Source organism: Eurosta solidaginis, chromosome 2, assembly GCF_040869045.1.
Source record: "Eurosta solidaginis isolate ZX-2024a chromosome 2, ASM4086904v1, whole genome shotgun sequence".
Taxonomy (NCBI): Eukaryota; Metazoa; Arthropoda; class Insecta; order Diptera; family Tephritidae; genus Eurosta; species Eurosta solidaginis.
Window position 1 is genome coordinate 60,713,846 of NC_090320.1, and position 18,944 is coordinate 60,732,789.

The 18,944-nt window shown below is 39.0% G+C and overlaps 1 protein-coding gene across 1 annotated transcript in view; it reads left to right on the forward strand.

Moving 5' to 3' along the window:
* side-II (sidestep II) overlaps window positions 1-18,944 on the forward strand; it is a 290,969-nt gene that overhangs the window by 146,408 nt on the left and 125,617 nt on the right. The window contains exon 5 of the mRNA XM_067769114.1: window positions 14,607-14,724. Coding sequence (XP_067625215.1) covers window positions 14,607-14,724 — 118 coding nt within the window. The remainder of the gene's footprint in view (window positions 1-14,606; window positions 14,725-18,944) is intronic.

Sequence of the window (18,944 nt, forward strand, 5' to 3'; positions counted from 1 at the left end):
CGTAAATAATATTGGCTTATAGCTGCTGTGTATTAATTTTTATTGTTTTCATTAGCCAGTGCACCGTGATTATACTCACTCTATCGATGCACAGATTTTCCAGTTCGTCCATTATCTCATTGTCGTCAAAGACTCTGGGGACAGGAGTTCACGTCAGCATGATAGTCGCTTTGGCTGACAGCTATATGATAAGGGTGAGCGGAGCTAAACAGACGGGCTATATGCATACTTCGCGTTTTCCAAAACCATCTTACAATCGACATATATCTAAAGACGCTCTAGATTCCTAATACTTTAGCAAGAAAAACGCCAATAGCATCAGTAAAACGACCTAAGGTTGAAACTGTAGTACAATTGCACCAAACTTTGGTATGAAATGATTCCTTCAACCTTCTGGTAGTTTCTGAAGGAAAATCTCAATTCAAGTAAAAGTTCTCATTGGCTTTGAACCAGACGGACAGATTTTAAAAACGAGCCTCTTCTCGAAACGAAATTTAATATATTGTTCATTTATTATTTATTTATCTGGGTCTATTGATTTAAAAATCGTATACCGATTTCGCACAGAGGGCCAGTGAACTATTCATTGAATTCGATATCTTTTACAAAATAAAAGAAATTCTTGCATATTTCATTACTACTTCAATTAGTGCCCAATCGAGTCAAGAAGCTTGATTCTACGGATTTTATGGTCAATGTTTTATCGAGCGTTTTCCTTTAAAATAGTTTCCAGCGCAATTTATAGCTTCATAATCCCAACTGGAAACCCCATCTAAGTGACGCAATCTGTTTAGCAAGACCCAAAGCTCCTTCAAGAGTGTGTTGGTAGCAAGAACTAGAAGTTTCAATATGGTGACATGAAATGGTTCCCGAGATTGTCAAACCATTGTGCGAAACATAAAAATAAAACGCAAGGCGCACTAACCTTCGTAGAGATTTAAGGTTGAGCTTATCTTCTAGTTTTCGTGGTGTTTCTTTTAACTTTTCGTACAAATTGAAGGGACGTGACCTTCATATTTTATGCCGACTCCAAAAGGCATCTACACTCAAAAAAAATTATCATCAAGGCGATGCCATCTAGGCATCAATGTGCAATTTTTGCTTATCTTATTTTCGTCATCAATGATCTTATGTAATCGATATTTTCGAAATATTCGTTTGATACTTGTATTTGTCAAGTTAATAGACTACATACAAATGTAATGCGTTTTATAATCAATCTAGTATTAAATGTTATCATAATGAAACTAGGAAATTTATATAGGTATCATTTTGATATATTTTAAGGGCGAAACAAATATTTTCCATGGGCAAATCAATAGTCAAGATGCAAAATTGATACTTTTAATTATATTTTTATAATATTTATCGTTGCATTGATACCACGAATAAAACTTGTTTCTAAATTTTTAATATTTCTTTGGCCGCGAGTTGAATCCAGGACCTTCGGTGTAGTAGGTGGACCACGCTACCATCATACCACGGCGGCCACCGGTTTCGATAAAACACATGCAATAAATTTCATTTGTTAATAGAATTTTCAACTCTATGAAATTATATTTCCTTTTTTGTTCAATTAACCCAATACAAACCACTACGGAGCATACATCATCTCATTTCATATGTAGCATAAGCTACTGCCGTGCACAATTTTCGGTAAATTTTGTCCTTAGTCGCCTACTAACTTCGCAAGTCTAAACCATTGCCACGTTTTAGGACTCCAGCTGCAAAATTTCATATCAGATTTGCATTAAAAATGTGCATTCATTCACCGTGTACAAGTAGTAACGACTTTGGCACGACTCACTCGAAAATCTTACGGCTCTCTGAGTTCGGTGGCGCTTCACTGCCTGCTTAAGCGCCATAAACTATGCAATGCTGGCTGACTTGATGGCTCACTGCCGTAATGTTTTAGCGTAGCTAAAGAACGAACATATGCAAATGCTTGTGTGTATGTGGCGATGAACATTTAACGGGCCGAAAAACGAATGGCTTAAGGCCCTTCGAGGTTGACCGGCAGGCGAAAACAGTAGACGAATGCGTGGAAAACAGGGAAATAATCAATTCAGTTTAGTGCAACATACATCGGAATATAACTCAACCAAGCATGCAGTCATTGAAGCAACAATGTGTATAAAATCGTTCAAGTGAATGGCGGGCAAATACGAAATATGTTTGTGCTTATGTACGGGTTAAGAACAGAGCATAGGCTTTTGGTTTAAGGCGATGCACAGTGGGGCGAGAGCAAAACAAGTTAAAACTAAGTAAATATTAAAAATGGGTTTATCTTAGCTTTTCTTTCGGAAAAATTGCAGAAGTTTTTCTATTAATGGTAGTATAAACTTCTTTCTAAATGGTGCTAATTAAATTTAATTTAAGATTTGTTAAAAAAAGACGGCCGAAAAAGTGCACTTAGGCTTATTTTAGGCTTTTTGTGATGTAATGAATGATTTTTAGCCTTTACTGTATCAGTAAAGGTGGATTGAGCCACTTATTCGATAAATAAATTCATCTGTCATCCTTATTTCGACGTGTTTGCAGTGGAAAGTGTTTTAGTGCGTCTTGTATCACAGCAAAGCCAAACCAGCCTTGATGACTCGCGCTTGAGCACAATTACCCTGTTTAAAGTGTTAGTTTCGGCATTTTACTTATCGGATCATTTTCTTGAAGGGGTGGGTGGTCGTACCCCTTCTAGCTAGCTCATCAGCTTCAGAGAATAGGCAAACTACCTAGCAAAGCAGAGTGTTATAGCAGCATTCAGTAGTCCAGATCCCTTCTCAAGACTCAAAAAATCACAAACTTGGGGAAAAAATAAGTAATAAGAAAATAAAGCAGCTCTGATAACACTGACTTAAATTACCAGGGCAAAGTTAGATTGAACTATTTGTACTCTTAGCAAGGAGGGTATCATCAGAACTCATTTATATGAGCAGATAGGCTACGAACTCCTCCTGGGTACTATAACGGACACTGTAGTCTACAATATCACTCAAATAAGTTAAACCTGTCCGATACACAAATATGTCGCCTTTGTAACCTGGATGAAACGCCTTTTTACTTTCCCAGCATATGCGTCGTTCTGGTGGGGCAGAGTCTCTCACATCCAGGTGGATTCTTAATCCCTTCGTGATATCGACCAAAAACTTTATGAGGTACTTTAATATATCGAAAGTTTCCTTATACCGTAATAGACCAAAACGTCAAGCATAATATATCCAAATAAATCTCACAGCGCCTCAAGGCTTAATATAAGTAACTATCCGCTACAGAGTTAACTTCAATATTCCTAATCCCAGAAAACCATGTAAGGCTGATATCGAAATAATGTGCCATCTCATTGAAAGATCTGCGAAGATCGACTTTTTTTCGAAGAGAGAAAGGGAGCACTTATTCCCATCTTTGGGCACAGGCGCAAAACAATTCACATTTGTGCTTGATATATTTTATTGTGAAAGGAGATCTCTAGCCTCAAGTTCGCTGAAAAAATATTACCCTCAACCATTCCATCTAGCTTTGAGCCATCGGTAAACATTTCGACGGTACCCTGATTAATTTTCTGGCTAACAGAGAAGGAATATATGTCTTACGAAGACATTGCAGTTGAGTTATTTAAAAGCCATTACAACTTCCATCGAAACTATTCATGAGTCGAAGTCAGACATGAGCTAAGATATAGGAAGAGATGTACATAGTGTGATCTTTGTTTGCTCTTCTGAAAAAGCTGCGCAAGCAAGCAAGCAAGAGTAAATCTTCATTGAATATCTAGGCAAAAATTGCTTTCGCCGGCACACTGGTTGTCTAGAAGAGAGTTAGTTCAGAGTTTCAAGATCAATATCATCGGCATAACCTAGAAAATGCATCCTATTATATTATTTTATACTTTCGAAGATTAAATCTGGCTGAATTATGTTCTCTTACATAACTTGGTGCTGCTCAACTTCACTTAGCGTAGCCTGTAAGGTTTTCAAGCAACGTAATTAAGGAACAAAATCAGGTCCTTTTCGCAATGGCAAACGCTGCTCGATCAACAATAAGATGAAAAGTGCTGATTTCAGGGTCACCTTTGGGGTTTTACAGGGTTTTCGCGTATAATAAAAAGCTTTCAGGTTTTAACAATACCAAGGTCTTTGTCGTTGGCAATAAGAAATATTTAATTTGTTGAAGCTCCTCTCTACCGCAACAAGGGAGAGATGTTTCGGAAGTGCACTAATAGAAATTCCTGTAGTCTGGAATGCTAGACCATAATTGCATTTGTTCTACAGACGCTAGTTCCACATTACAAATTAAAATATGGTTGGAGTTATGTGAGACGTATTACAAGAAGGGCAGGCACGATCCTAGATAAGTAAGTGTGCTTTATTTACTGCAGGAATTGGGCCTCTAACTGAAAGAATGGGGAACGATTGTGTGTGTGTACGGGACCTCCTAATGATCTCCTCTCACTTACTAGGATACGACTCCAGCTATTAAGAGTGATGCAGTTATCAGATCTAGATGCATGGGCTCTAGAGAGCTTATAGTGTTTACAAAGAGGACGGAGATATTTTACAATATAGATGCTGGTTTTTGATAGGTTTTAGGTTTGGTCGTTAAATAAATTAGTTCAACTTAGCTTAACTTCTCAAAGTAGTTCCGAGGTGTTCCTGAAATGAATAAGAAATGGTCACTCATTTGTTCCTTGTTTTGCTAACGCCGGTCCCTGGCATAATTTTATCAGGCTGCTTACATCCCTGCAAAAAATCGTGCGATTAATCCCTAAAGTGATTCGTCTCCGATTGATCTCTTTTGTCTACATTTGGGCATAATTGATCTTCTTAGAAATATGAAAAAAAAACGGCAACGAAGTGAGTAAAATAAAAAAGATTAGAGGTGATTGAATCGAATTATTTAAGAAAAGCGTGGAACCCTATACCCAACCTAAATTACTAGGACTTAACGACTACGCCGGAGTTAGGGTTAAATTTTGGATGCTATTTTTATTACTTTTTGACAAACAACTTTCAGCTTATAGACTTGGTGGCTTGACAAACCCTTCAGTTGTGTTTCTTCTATGAACAATGCGACCTCTATCTATTTGAGTCCTTATTGAACCGAAAAGGGAGTGGTCTTCCTATGTTCTATCCATATGCGAACATTGGTCCTATCGATCCCTTTCGTGTATAAATGGGTATTAGTGTCTTTACAGGACATGCTCAAACAAACGGGGTCAGAACAACTCATACAAAGAGATCAAAACTGGCATTGGTCGCATTCTCCTTTGCTACTCATCCCGGATTCATCTTATAACAGAAATTTGGCATCAGTGATTTTTAACAATGCTTTTACATTTTGAGCCACTGTGCGCGTCTGCTACGGATAAAATAGTCTGTATATTTGCTTGTAGATTGCTGCATATGTGCGCATGTGTGTGTGGGCGTAACGCCTATAGCATGATCGTAATATTGCATTTTGGTATTGTTGTGCTTAGGCTGTTGCTATTCGCGCTACTTCTCGTTGCAGTCAGGCATTTGTTTGCACCGTTTGCTATTGTGTGTTGTTGTTTGTTGACGTTGTTGTTACAATTAATGTTGCTATTGCTTTTGCTGTTGAATTTTGCGTTGAGTGTGTAACAACTTAATTGCATGTAAATCCTAAGTTGTTAACCCAATTCGCTACTTCCACCCGGCCTATGAAAGCGTTTGTTGCCTTTTGTTGCAACAATAATAAGAAAATAAAAGTTGATAAAATAACAACAAAAAAATAGTTGTATACATGCAAGGGCAACAATAACAATAGTCACAAGTTTAATAAAAACAAACAACAAAAACAAACATTTTACATTAACTTAATAATAGTTCTTAGAAGACAAAGTCGTTTGCCTCCAATGCCGGCCTTAAGTTCAAATTGTTGAGCATAAATATTTGTTTGGTTGTTTGTATGCATGTAGTTTTGTATGTACACAGTATATACGTGCATTATAACATTTCGGTTTGCTTTCTAATCCATCGGATTTGTGCCAAGGCATTTTCATAACACTGCCTACCAATGCAGCTCATAAATGTATATAGAAGGGCCTAGGAATGCGTAGATTGAATGAAGAAAAAATTCTAAGTACGAGATAGATATGTAAATATTGTGGTGGATTGGTTCTTAAATTCGACTTTTTTTCAAAGAAAATTTTGATACTTTGATGCGTTTTAAAATAAAAATAAGGGTGATACATACAGTACACGGTATCTCCAAAAATAAATAAAACGATATATGTACCCGATAAACTCCGAAACTTCTCTACCCAATTTGATCAAATTGTTTGTGCTTGTATATTTTTCCACCTTAAGGGAATACCCTTCTCAATAATAGCTCTCAGCCGGTCAGATATAGGTGAACGGGTTTTTACAGTATTTGCAATTGCTACTCCAGGCTAGCAATAGCAGCAGAAAATATGTATTGCTACAGCTCCGGCTCTGAACATGAACAGAGGATAGAGCAGAGCTGTAGCATAAAAAAGTGAAAGCATTTCTTATGCTCGACTACGAAGTACATCGTGTTTTAGAGCGGAGTGAATAACAGAATGAAAACTTAAAAGGAAATTTGTAATGGAGCGAGACCAAAAAAACATAATTTAATGGTATTTGCTCTGTTAGGAATTGTTGTGCAGAACTTTATCTTTGCTCCTGTTTTTGTTGTTGGATCTGATGTAGCTTTGTGATTTTGTTGTTTTGATCATTGTGGTTTTATGCGACGATCCTTAATTTGTTGTTGTTTCTTTTTTTCGTTACTATCGTTATTATATAGAGACACTCACCTCTGTCTCCATGTTGCATTCTAAGTTGTTGTGGATAAGTAGTAACACGAGAAAAGTCAAAGTTCTGATAAAAATACGCAAGTGAGCAAATTACAAAAAATATTACTTTTTGCTCCCCCTGCTAAAAATAGCATTTCGTTTCGAGTTTCTATTCAGCTATTTGCTCCGATTTAAATCAGGACGTAGCTCATAGCCGGCTCGGTCCACTATAGCATATATCCCCCATACAACCGTTTTTTCAGAAAAGAGGATTTTTGTCATATTTTTTATAAGATTGAATCTTCAAACTTCACCATATGGATGAGATTGTTCGTATATATAGCATATATACCGGGTATTGAAATAAGAAGCTTTTCGTAATTACTGTCCCATTTTAACAACTAGAAGCTTCAAATTTCATAAAATGCTTATGTATATAGCATATATTTTTGTCTGAAATAAAATAATAAAAACAATTTTTTAAGTTAAACAGTTTTATTGAAAACAATGCTTACATGAAGTAATAATAATACTAAAAGCTAGAAAATAATTAGGTAGGTCCTAGGTACTAGTCACCACACTCCTCACCAATCTAGGGCGTTCATCAGACAATTAAATAAAAGCGTTGGGCGCGTGAAGTTTTTAATAATGTGAGGCGTGGCATAACCTGATTAAGGTTCAGTTGGTCTTATATATGACTATCAATAGAAATTTTACGCGTCCAACGCTTTTATTTAATTGCCTGATCAACGCCCTAGATTGATGAGGGGTATGGTGATTAGTACCTAGGATCTATCTAATTATTTTCTAGCTTTTAGTATTATTATTACTTCATGTAAGTATTGTTTTCAATAAAACCGTTTAACTTAACATTTTTTAAATTTATTTTATTTTCAAGTTTTTATCTTTATTTAATAGTCTATTATTTCTCGTTCTATTTAGTTCATTTAGTGACTCATTATTACAAGGACTCTTTCCTGACAATTTGTTACAATCTACATAAGTTCTCAATACATAATCCTTACAAAGACTTTACTCGACTATGCGCCACGTATGCTTGTCCTTCCTCGAACTCCAAAATATTTTGATGTCACTTCTATCGGACTGTATGTAATATTTGTTCCAATTATGAGCCAAATCGACGTCATGGTCGCTTTCTATTCATGTATGTATTATGTGTTCCAAATATGAGCCAAATCGGACCACAAATACGAATTTTTGAAATATCTCGATCCTTGCGCCACCTAGCGGCGATTTTTTATAGGTCTCTTTCTATCTTAATATATAAAAAACACGTGTCACAGGTTTGAGGCCAATGGACTCCTAAACTACTAAACCGATTTTGAATTTGTTTTGTACCCCGTGTATAGTTTGATCTAACTTGAAATATAGGATAAGTTATATCTCAGTTTATTGTCGCAATATTATTTTATTGGAATTTTTTTATTTGTTTATACGTAATATTAAAATGTTACGTATACGCAGTGGCACTCATATTTTCAGGTGGTGCGGATATACTTCCGTGTAATTGCTTGGCGTTTAATTAAACAACCTGCTTATCAATGTGCAATTTTTACGCCGAATTTCAAAAGCAACGAATATCTGCATTTCGTTTTAATATTATAGTGAAGTGTGAAAAATAAAAATCTATATATTGTTACGAATATTAGCAAAACTAAGGGGTGCTGCCATCTCTAGGCCTATGCTAAGCAGTGACGTGATTGCACATCAATAATTCAATCATTATGTATCTACATAAACGAAACAATAATTGCGTCTACACATATGTACGATGTACGTATACGAGCAGCGGAGAATCAATGCACAAACACATGCATATATCTGAAATACTCCTGAAAGTATGCAATGAGAGAAGCTATAAAATCGTGCATTTGTAGTTACAGCTGAGAAGTTTGAGAGCTGATGGTAACTAGTAGATTCTGGAAATGGAAGCTCCTAGAAGATGCGAACGTTGAAATCTGACAATATAAAAGGCAGCAAATGTAGAGGCGTTGAAATTCAGTTTGATTTGAGATATCAAGCAGTTTCGATTAAGACGCTATCTAGCGAGCCATAGCAGTATTATTTTGAAAGTCAGTTTCATTTAAGCTGTCAGTTTGGATATTAAGCCAGCTAGTTGCAAAGTATAAGTGTTATTGTGAAGTACTTTAATAAAGGCCATTTTTCCATTATTCAATATTAAAGTTATTTATTCAACAGTTTAGTGATACGAATTTAGCAAAAGGGCAAATAAGAGGATTTTCAAGTAAACTCAAAGGCCAAAATGTGTGTTAGTTGCTCGCCAGTGTTTGAAGAGATGCGTCGGTCGATTTTGTTCAAACTTTCAGAAAAGTTGCGTGAACCTCATGCGGTGGTTACTACAGGTACAGGGTCTCCAGATATAGGCCAAAATGTGAGCCAGTGAATGCCTAGACAGTGTTTATACAATATGGATATCAAATGAAAGCTGTTGATGAGTGCTTTGGTGTAGAGTAATATATTATCCAGAGACGGACTGGGACTGAGACTCGGAGTGGGACTGGGACTGAGACTCGGAGTGGGACTGGACTGGGACTGAAATAAAATACATACCACCCTCTGGGACAGGCAATAAGGGATGCAGAAGAATGAGAAGGAATTGAGGGAAAGGAAAATAGAGAAGGAGATTGAGAAAGAGATAGAATGAGACGAAGATGGTGATAGATGAAGGGAAAAAGACGGAGGGAGGAGTGAATAAAAGGATTAGGAAAAGTGATGAGGTGGGGAGGGCAGAGTCAGACGGAAAAAGCTTATTAAAATGTAGTCCACGTAAGTGGGGAAAGCTTCTGACCGCCATTCACCTGGGAATGGCCAGAGCGATTCTTTTGCTTGCGGTTCAAGCAGCTCACTACTGCCGGTCGCTTGCGGCCAAGTATCCTCTGGATAGCCGCTAAACACCCGTTTAGCGGTGAGCTAATGTGAGAAGGCGACAACCTGGCTAGGCCACTCTGACATAATCGGTTTAAGGGCTAGCCGGGGGAGATCTCATCGGCAGCGTCTGTACACTTCTAGGTGCAGCTGCAAGCGGGCGTCTGTCTTGGAGCAAGCGGCTCGCTATATAAACGTGCCAAGTAATATTTTCACCCCCGCTGAGCGGGTTGTGCGTTGGGCTTGGGATCCGCCACGTAAAACCATACTCCAATGAAATATAACAACAAGCCTCGGATAAATACACTCTCTATTGATGATGACCATGGCAAACGTTTGAAGGACAATGAATTGAGGGCATGCACCTGGAACGTCCGCTCCCTGAATGGGATTGGTGCAGATGCCCGGCTGGTTGATGTCCTCGTCAAAGCAAAATCTGACATCACCGCCATCCAAGAAATGCGTTGGACGAAGCAAGGAAGAAAGAAGATCAAAAATTGTGACATCTATCGGAGTGGCCATGCGAATAAGCGCAGTTTCGGCGTCGGATTCGTGGTGGGAGAGAGACTTTGTCGCCAAGTGCTGGCGTTCACGCCTGTGGACGAGCGTCTCGCCGCTATCCGAATAAAAGCAAATTTGTTTAATATATCATTCATCTGCGACCATGCGCCGGCAGAGGAGAAAGACGATGAGGTGAAAGACACTTTTTATGAACAATTAGAACGCACATACGAGCGCTGCCCCCGTCATGATATAAAAGTCGTGCTTGGCGACTTTAACGCCAGGGTGGGCAAAGAAGGTGTTTTTGGCCCTACAGTCGGAAAGTTCAGCCTACACAATGAAACTTCTCCTAACGGACTGAGTCTGATTGACTTTGCCGGTGCTCGAAACATGGTCATATCCAGCACGAGGTTCATCCATAAAAAGATACATCAAGCTACATGGCGGTCTCCTGATCGAAATACTCGCAATCAGATCGATCACGTTGTGATAGACGGACGGCATGCCTCCAGTGTTTTAGATGTGCGCACGATCCGAGGACCTAAGATCGATTCGGACCATTATCTCGTTGTAGCCAAAATACGCACCCGCCTCAACGCGGCTAAAAACAAGGAACAAAAAAGACAAGGAAAGCTAGACGTCGAAAAGCTTCAATCACAACAGACTGCCAATGATTTCGCAACTGGACTCTCACACCTGCTCTCTGAGGGCACAACTCATCCTGAAGGAATACAGGCGCAGTGGGAGCATATCTCCAAAGCACTTCGTACTGCCACCGAGGGAAAAATTGGTTACCGGCGGCCACGAAAACACAACTGGTACGATGAAGAATGCCGCGTTGCAACCGGAAGAAAAGACGCTGCCTACAGGGCTACGTTAAAAGCGAGCGCGACAAGAGGAGTGTGTGAACGCTATCGTGGGTTGAAAAGGGAAGCCAGACGCCTTTTCAGGAAGAAAAAAGCAGAAGCAGAAAGGCGTGAGTGCGAGGAGCTTGAGCTGCTAGCCACCATGAATAACGCCCGAAAATTCTAGCAAAAAATACGGCGACAGACGGAAGGTTTTAAGACCTGGGCAAACTCCTGTAGGAATGAAAACGGCGACCTTATAACTGATGTCCAGAGAGTGCTTAGATTATGGAGCGAATACTTCTCTGCTCTCCTAAATGGAGGCAGCAATTCACCGCGCAGAGATGAAGAACCCGATCCCGCAATCGATGATGATGGAATATATGTCCCCCCGCTGGATTATGACGAAGTTAGAATAGCAATAACCAGATTGAAAAACAACAAGGCCGTGGGCGCTGATGGATTGCCTGCGGAGCTATTCAAGTTCGGCGGCGAGGAGTTGGTAAGGCGCATGCAGCAGCTTCTTAGCAAAATATGGGCGGACGAAAGCATGCCCGACGGTTGGAATCTAAGTGTTCTTTGCCCAGTCAACAAGAAGGGGGATACTGCAAAATGCACCAACTATCGTGGAATCGGCTTTCTTAATATCGCATATAAGGTCCTTTCAAGTATATTGTGCGAAAGATTGAAGCCCACCGTGAACCGGCTGATTGGACCTTATCAGTGCGGCTTCAGACGTGGTAAATCTACCATCGACCAGATTTTCACAATGCGCCAAATCTTGGAAAAAACCCGTGAAAAGACAATTGACACACATCACCTCTTCGTCGACTTTAAAGCCGCCTTCGACAGAACGAAAAGGAGCTGCCTATATGCCGCTATGTCTGAATTTGGTTTCCCCGCAAAACTTATACGGCTGTGCAAAATGACGTTGAGCAACACCATAAGCTCAGTCAGAATTGGGAAGGACCTCTCCGAGCCGTTCGAAACAAAACGAGTTTTCAGAGAGGGTGACGCCCTATCGTGCGATTTCTTTAATTTGATACTGGAGATAATTATACTAGCTGCAGAACTTAACCGCACTGGAACAATATACTATAAAAGCGTGCAATTACTGGCATATGCTGATGACATTGATATCATCGGCCTAAACATCCGCGCTGTTAGCTCTGCTTACTCCAAACTGAAAAAAGAAGCGGTAAAAATGGGTTTGATGGTAAATGAGGACAAAACGAAATACTTGCTGTCATCCAGCAAAGATTCAGCGCATACGCGCCTCGGCAACCACGCTACTGTTGGCAGCCATAATTTCGAAATAGTAAAAGACTTCGTTTATTTGGGAACCAGCATCAACACTAGCAACAACATCAGCACTGAAATCCAGCGAAGAATCAATCTTGCCAATAAATGCTACTTTGGACTAGGTAGGCAATTGAAAAATAAAGTCCTCTCTCGGCGAACGAAAATCATACTCTACAAGTCACTTATCGTACCCATCCTGCTATATGGGGCAGAAGCATGGACCATGACAACAGCAGATGAAGCGGCTTTGGGAGTATTTGAGAGAAAAGTTCTTCGAAAGATTTATGGACCTCTGCGCGTTGGCGATGGCGAGTACCGAAGAAGATTTAATGATGAGCTGTACGAGCTATACGCAGACATCAACATAGTCCAGCGAATTAAAACGCAGCGGCTGCGCTGGCTAGGCCATGTTATGCGAATGAAGGATGATGCTCCGGCCAAGAAAGTGTTTCTATCGGAACCCGCCTATAGAAGCAGAGGTAGAGGGCGTCCCCCACTCCGTTGGAAGGACCAGGTGGAAAACGATTTAAACTCACTTGGTGTGACCAATTGGCGCCGTTTGGCGGAGCGTAGGAGCGACTGGCGCGCCTTGCTGGACGGCCATAACCGTTTAGACGGTTAAGCGCCAATTAAGTAAGTAAGTAAGATAGGCCAAATTTAGGGCAGGACAACGTCTGCCGGGTCTTCTAGTTACTGTATATATTGTGTGCTCCAAATATGAGCCAAATCGGACCACCAATACGAATTTTTGAAATATCTCGATCCATGCGCCATCTAGCGGCGACTTTTTCCATAGGTCGCTTTCTATTCTTGTATGTATTATGTGTTCCAAATATGAACCAAATCGGACCACAAATACGATTTTTTTAAATACTTCGATCCATGCGCTACCTATCGTAGTTTTTGTCTTATTATTGCATTGTCATCGGGTTCCAAACTATATTCCAAGTGTCAAGCGTGTAGCTTATCGGGAAGATACTTGAATTTCAATTACAAAAAAGTGCTGTCCAATCCGCCTGTCAAGTCAACCTAAATAAAACCGTTTAATAATAAAAATCATAGAGACCGGTCGTATACATGGTATGTATTTCATACAACCGACTGTTCAGATAAGAAAATTTTCGTGATTTCTGCCCCATTTTAACGTCCAGGAGCTTCAAATTTTACCAAATACTTACGAATATAGCAAATATTGTTGTCTGAATCGAAGAGATCGGTCGTATAAATAGCATATGTCGCCTACAACCTATTGTTCAGATAAGAATGTTTTCGCAATTTCTACACCATTTTAACAGCTAGAAGCTTAAAATTTCACCAAATGCTTAGATATATAGCATATATTGTTGTCTGAAAAAATTCTAGAGATCGGTGGTATATGTAGTATATACCGACTTCTGCCCCTTTTTTAACGGCTGGAAGCTTAAAATTTCATGAAATACTTACGCCTATGTCATAAATTGTTAAGTCTACCTATTTGTCTTATTTTTCTTAAAACTCGCTTAGGTATGTACGTACATCAGTTCACTATATATTTTCTTTCTTATACAGCCGATTATTTGGATATTACGAATGGGATACGATTATTGTTCAGCCCCATTCATAAAAGGTATGAAGTCTTCGGAACAGCAGAAGACAATCCCGTCCTTACTTGTTATAATAGCGGTCGTCACAGGCAGCGGTTTGGAAAACACTTTTGTAGCACTGAAAAGCTTCTCCCCAAACTCTGTATATGTCTGGCAGCTGTCAGCTAGTGATAGTCCATCTACTTTGTATTTGGGGGCTTGAAACTCTTGCACAGGAACTTATTGTTTCTTCTTGTGAATTGCCTTAGTAGAATCATGTTTTACTCCAAAATATAGTGTCAATAAAAATATTATTGATTTAAACTGGTAACCCTGAGAAGTTAGTATGAAGTAAATTTTTTTTGGTATTACTAGTTTGTCATAAATATTTCTGTAGCTAACCTCTAAAGAGAATTACGTTTCTCAACGCATTAATATTTTATTATTTATGAAAAAGGTAAAAGCGTAAAATTTGACAAATTTTATTTTCAAATGGTATATTTGGGTTTGTGAAGGGAATCACGTTTTAACTATTGCGCGCATCCCTGGTGTGTAGTAAAAGTAAATACTCATTCGCCACTTCCTTTTAGTCTGGAATTTTTTTTTTTCATAAATCGCAAACACTTTATTTTTTTCATTTCATCTTACACACCAACACTGCATATTCCCCACATTTCGTTATTTATTTTTATTAATGCTCTGTTTGTATTTTTACTTTATTTGCAGCTTTGATGTACGCGGTAAAGTGAATAACGACCAACCGCGGCATTGGTCAGCGCCGGAGGTGTTCGGTTCTCGTGCCAAATTTAACTTCGATTCACAGCCGGCGACATTGGAGATTAAGGTAGGTTGGTTGGTTGTTTGGTGTTGGACGCTAGTTTAGTTTGCCGCATATATCAATGGCTTGTCACTTTTTAAATAAATGAGTGATAATAAATATTTTGCGAAGCCGAATGCTGAATTTGTGCTGAATGTGCGAAAGCCTATCTACATACATACTTATTTATGTACACACAAACGTACAAACGAAACCGATGACAGAAGACAAAAGGAACGAGAATCCGCATAGAGACCAGTAGAGCTGAGTTGGCTGTGAACGAGTTACTGGATTTATTTTGGTTTTTTTTTTGTTGTTGTACGAGTAAAGGTTGTAAGACTAAGCGTTTTACACTGTACAATTTGGGTTGTTTGGTTGGAGTAGTGCAAGTGAAATATGTTCGGTAATTTTTTGTTTATGGGGTTAATTTTGAATGTCGTAATAAAACGCCTGCCCCAATGGGGATTAAGTATTCCATGCTTAAAGTATTTGTTGTAGTGCGGTGTGAGAGAGTGATTAAAATACGCCTATACTCGAAAATGCTTACAAATTGCTTTGGCCTGTGCGGAAAATGAATTCAACTGCTGGCGCGGCGTTCAGTGAAGTATGCGCGACGTGTTCAAATAATTCCTCTAAATCTTGTTTATTTATTAGGCGTTGAATTAAAGCTGAAAAGGTTGAGCATATAAACTGCTTTAAGATTAAATATGTTTTTATTTACAGCAAATGATTTAAAAGCAAGCGACTTAAATAAAGCTTTGTAAAATTAATCTGTAATAGGTTACTTTGGCAAATACTACACGTTTTTAGAACCTAGCTTAATTTTTGCCTCGAGACTTGGGAACTTTGTCGCTCCGTATAACTGGAGCCTAGACCTAGCGAGCGCAGGGCACAAACACAGAACGTGCATCTCTCACTTCTTACACCTGCTGTAACTAATGAGACCTAAATTATATGCATGTAACGACAGAAGGCAATGTCCAGTTAGTATGTCCATCGTGAGCCTTAAGTCTTCTCTCTTCAGAGATATGAGCCACTTTTTTGAGTCTAATATCGTAGAATTTGCACATGATGCTGGAAAGTTGGCAGCCCCGCGCTTCTGTCCACGCCTTTTCTGCTTGATGCATCCTATGCAACTCCTGTCTCCTTCAAAATTCTATCAAACAGATTGAGACGGTTGCTGTCGATACGGCGAGTGCTACAAACTATCTTGCCAATTCATCGGCATTTTCGTTACCTTCTATCCCTTTATGACCGGAAATCCAGTACTGATATATGGTTCAGCATGAGTGAAGTTTTCCAATGCTTCTTAGTATTCCAGTACACTTCTTGATGAAGTACTCTGTGTGAGATTATTGCCTTAGTCGCCGCCTGACTATCAAAATATATATTGACGCAACTGCAGCTTCCCAGAAAATTATCTTGGAATGGCCCACCAATGACCGGAAGTGACTCCCAAATGACCCTATGAGGACGCCTGGAGAGACCCCAAAACTATCCCGAAATAGTCCCCGAAATTATCCCAAAATATCCCCAAAGTGATGCCCTAATGACCCGGAGAGTCCCCTAAGTCATTCCAAAATTACCTCTAAACTTACCCCGGGAGATCTCGAAGAGTTCGAAAATCACCCCCGAATGACCCCGGGAGGACCGCAAGAGAGTCCCCAAAAGCATCCCGATATGACGTACAAATGACCGCGGGAGAGCCCCAAAATTCTCGCAAAAGGTTCCACAAACGACCTCGGCAGGGACCGGAGGGAGTCCAAAAGTCATCCTGAAATGACTTGGGGAAGGTTCCAAGAGAGGTCCCAAAATCATTCCAAAATTAGCCCCAAATAACCCCAGGAGGACAACGAGGAAGTCACCAAAACTCCAAACGACCTTGGGAAGACCATGGAGGTGTAAGCAAGGAAGTAAGCATGTAGGTGTGAATTATAAAATGTACATTTTTTCTTCATATAATGTACATTTTAAAACTCGAACTTACCATGTACAGCCCCTGGATAGTCCCCAAAATCATCTTAAAATGGGCCCCAAGTGAGCCTCAAATAAACGCAGGAGCACCCTGGCTTATCACCGGGTCGGGTGGGAACAGAATCGCACAGTCGTATTCACAAGGCAACCCGTGCTACACCGTCCACAGTACTGCATAAAGATTATTATATGGCAGTCACCGTGAGGTGGACATATCAGCTAACAAAAATTACACATTTACTCTTATTTCCTGATTCTCGCGTTATACCCGGACACAAGGTCCATTGATCTTATGACCACTTCAAATAGCCATAGAATAATTTGAAAGTTTTTGGTATGTATAAAGAACCGATAACAACAAATTAATTTGATGGTGAGATGGCTTAAACTCAACGGATATAAGGTCAATTAACCTCATGAATATCTCTAATGGCATTAAGGTCAGTCGAAACTTTAAACATATAACAAGGACCAATGAAAGTGCAATAATTTAGTGCCGGAGTGATATTAGGGGAACGGGCATAAGATCACTTGCCCTTATTACCACTTAAAAATGCCACAAGGTCAAATGAACGTTTGCACAGGTATCAAGGATCGAGCAATAATTTGACGGTGGGGTCAATGGCACATAAGGCCAATAAAGCTTATGGGTATATGAATTGGTCATAAGGTCAATTGGCCATTTAAAGTGGCCTTAAGGTCAACTGACTTTGTGACATGTCAAAATTTGGTGAATTGGCCATTTAGAAATTTTTTTTTGTACATGTGTCTATTTCGGGGAAAAGGCTATAACCATATTTTTAATAATTTTCGAAATACGCTTGAAACAATAATGATTTGAATATTTAAATTCAGGAAGCTTTTTAAATTCTGAGTAAAAAGCGTGGGGTTCGTTTTACTTTATCATGTTATACGATTCGTGATTGAAATTAATTTTCTAAATCGCAATAACTTCGAAATGGTTAATCGGATTAAGGAAATAAATGAAGTAGAGGGTCGTAGAGCTCATGAGTTGCATAGTTAATTATAATTTTTACGAACAGTTTGAAGAGGAAAATATTGCTGAAACTTGCAGAGTGTATTGACTTTATGATGTAGCATGGAAGATTATTAAAATTATGGAAAATGGGCATGGCGCCGTCCGCTTTTTGAATAAGAAAATTTTAAAGTTTTACAAGCCATAGAAAGTTTGTCCTTACTACTGTTTACACACTTAGTGAAAACTCTCAAAATTGGTTGACGACACGCCCATTTTAAAATTTTCTAATGAAACCTCCAAATTTTGGAAAAAAGCTCTTAACTTCCATTTTGCTTTAGTTTTTCTCTAGAACACACCAGTTTGGATGGGTTCCTCTACTCTAAATTGTTTCGCTCTTTTATAAAAAACAAAAATTCCAAAGATCGTTTGCATAAACAAAATGCTATAAATAAATTTAAACTGAAAGCATTACTTTAACTGATCGGTTTGGTTAAGTTAAGACATTAATTCCATCACTTAGTCCTGATTAAACCAAAAGGGCTTAACTTCAAATAAAAAATGAGTATCATTAAAATATGCTACTATGCTTTTCTTTGAACTTTTTTCACAATTTAACAATTTAACAACTTCCGAAAAGTTGTTTTCTCCTTGCCCTCCAAGCATCAATTGGGCTATGGTATGCGGTTGGGTTGCGGCTTGGAGAATTTCTGTGTATTTATACGCTTTCTTGGGTTAACGTTGTTAATTTCGTAACATGTGCACTCGTGTGTATGTGTGTGTGTGTGTATATGTGTGTGTGTGTGTGTGTGTGTGTGAATTTGTTTATATCTATGAACTAAAGTGTGTTCACATCATAATAAACAAATGAAAACAACAATAATACATTTTTGGAAATAAACTTGTTAAATTGTTTAACTCACGCGAAAACTAGATTAGCCGCACTCCAAAAGGAACGAGAAATGGTAAAGTGAGTTTGTGCTTTGTTTGTGTTTCTGGATTTAGGAATGCCATGGCTAAATTTGGCACAATGCCTCCGAGACAAAAATACACCCTGCAGTTAAAACGGTTGACAGTCCGGCAAAGCATCAGTTTCGCACTGCAGATTTAAGGACTGTTTTCGAACTGATGGAAAACGGATGCAGAGTAGGACAGTTGGCAGCCGCACTTCTACGAACAGCGCTTAAATCTGAGTTATATATATTTAAGTTAATTAAGCAAAGGCTGCGATTCTCTTCCGCAACTCAACACAGTACCACCAAAAAAGATAACACTCCCGACAACTTTCGAGGAGCAT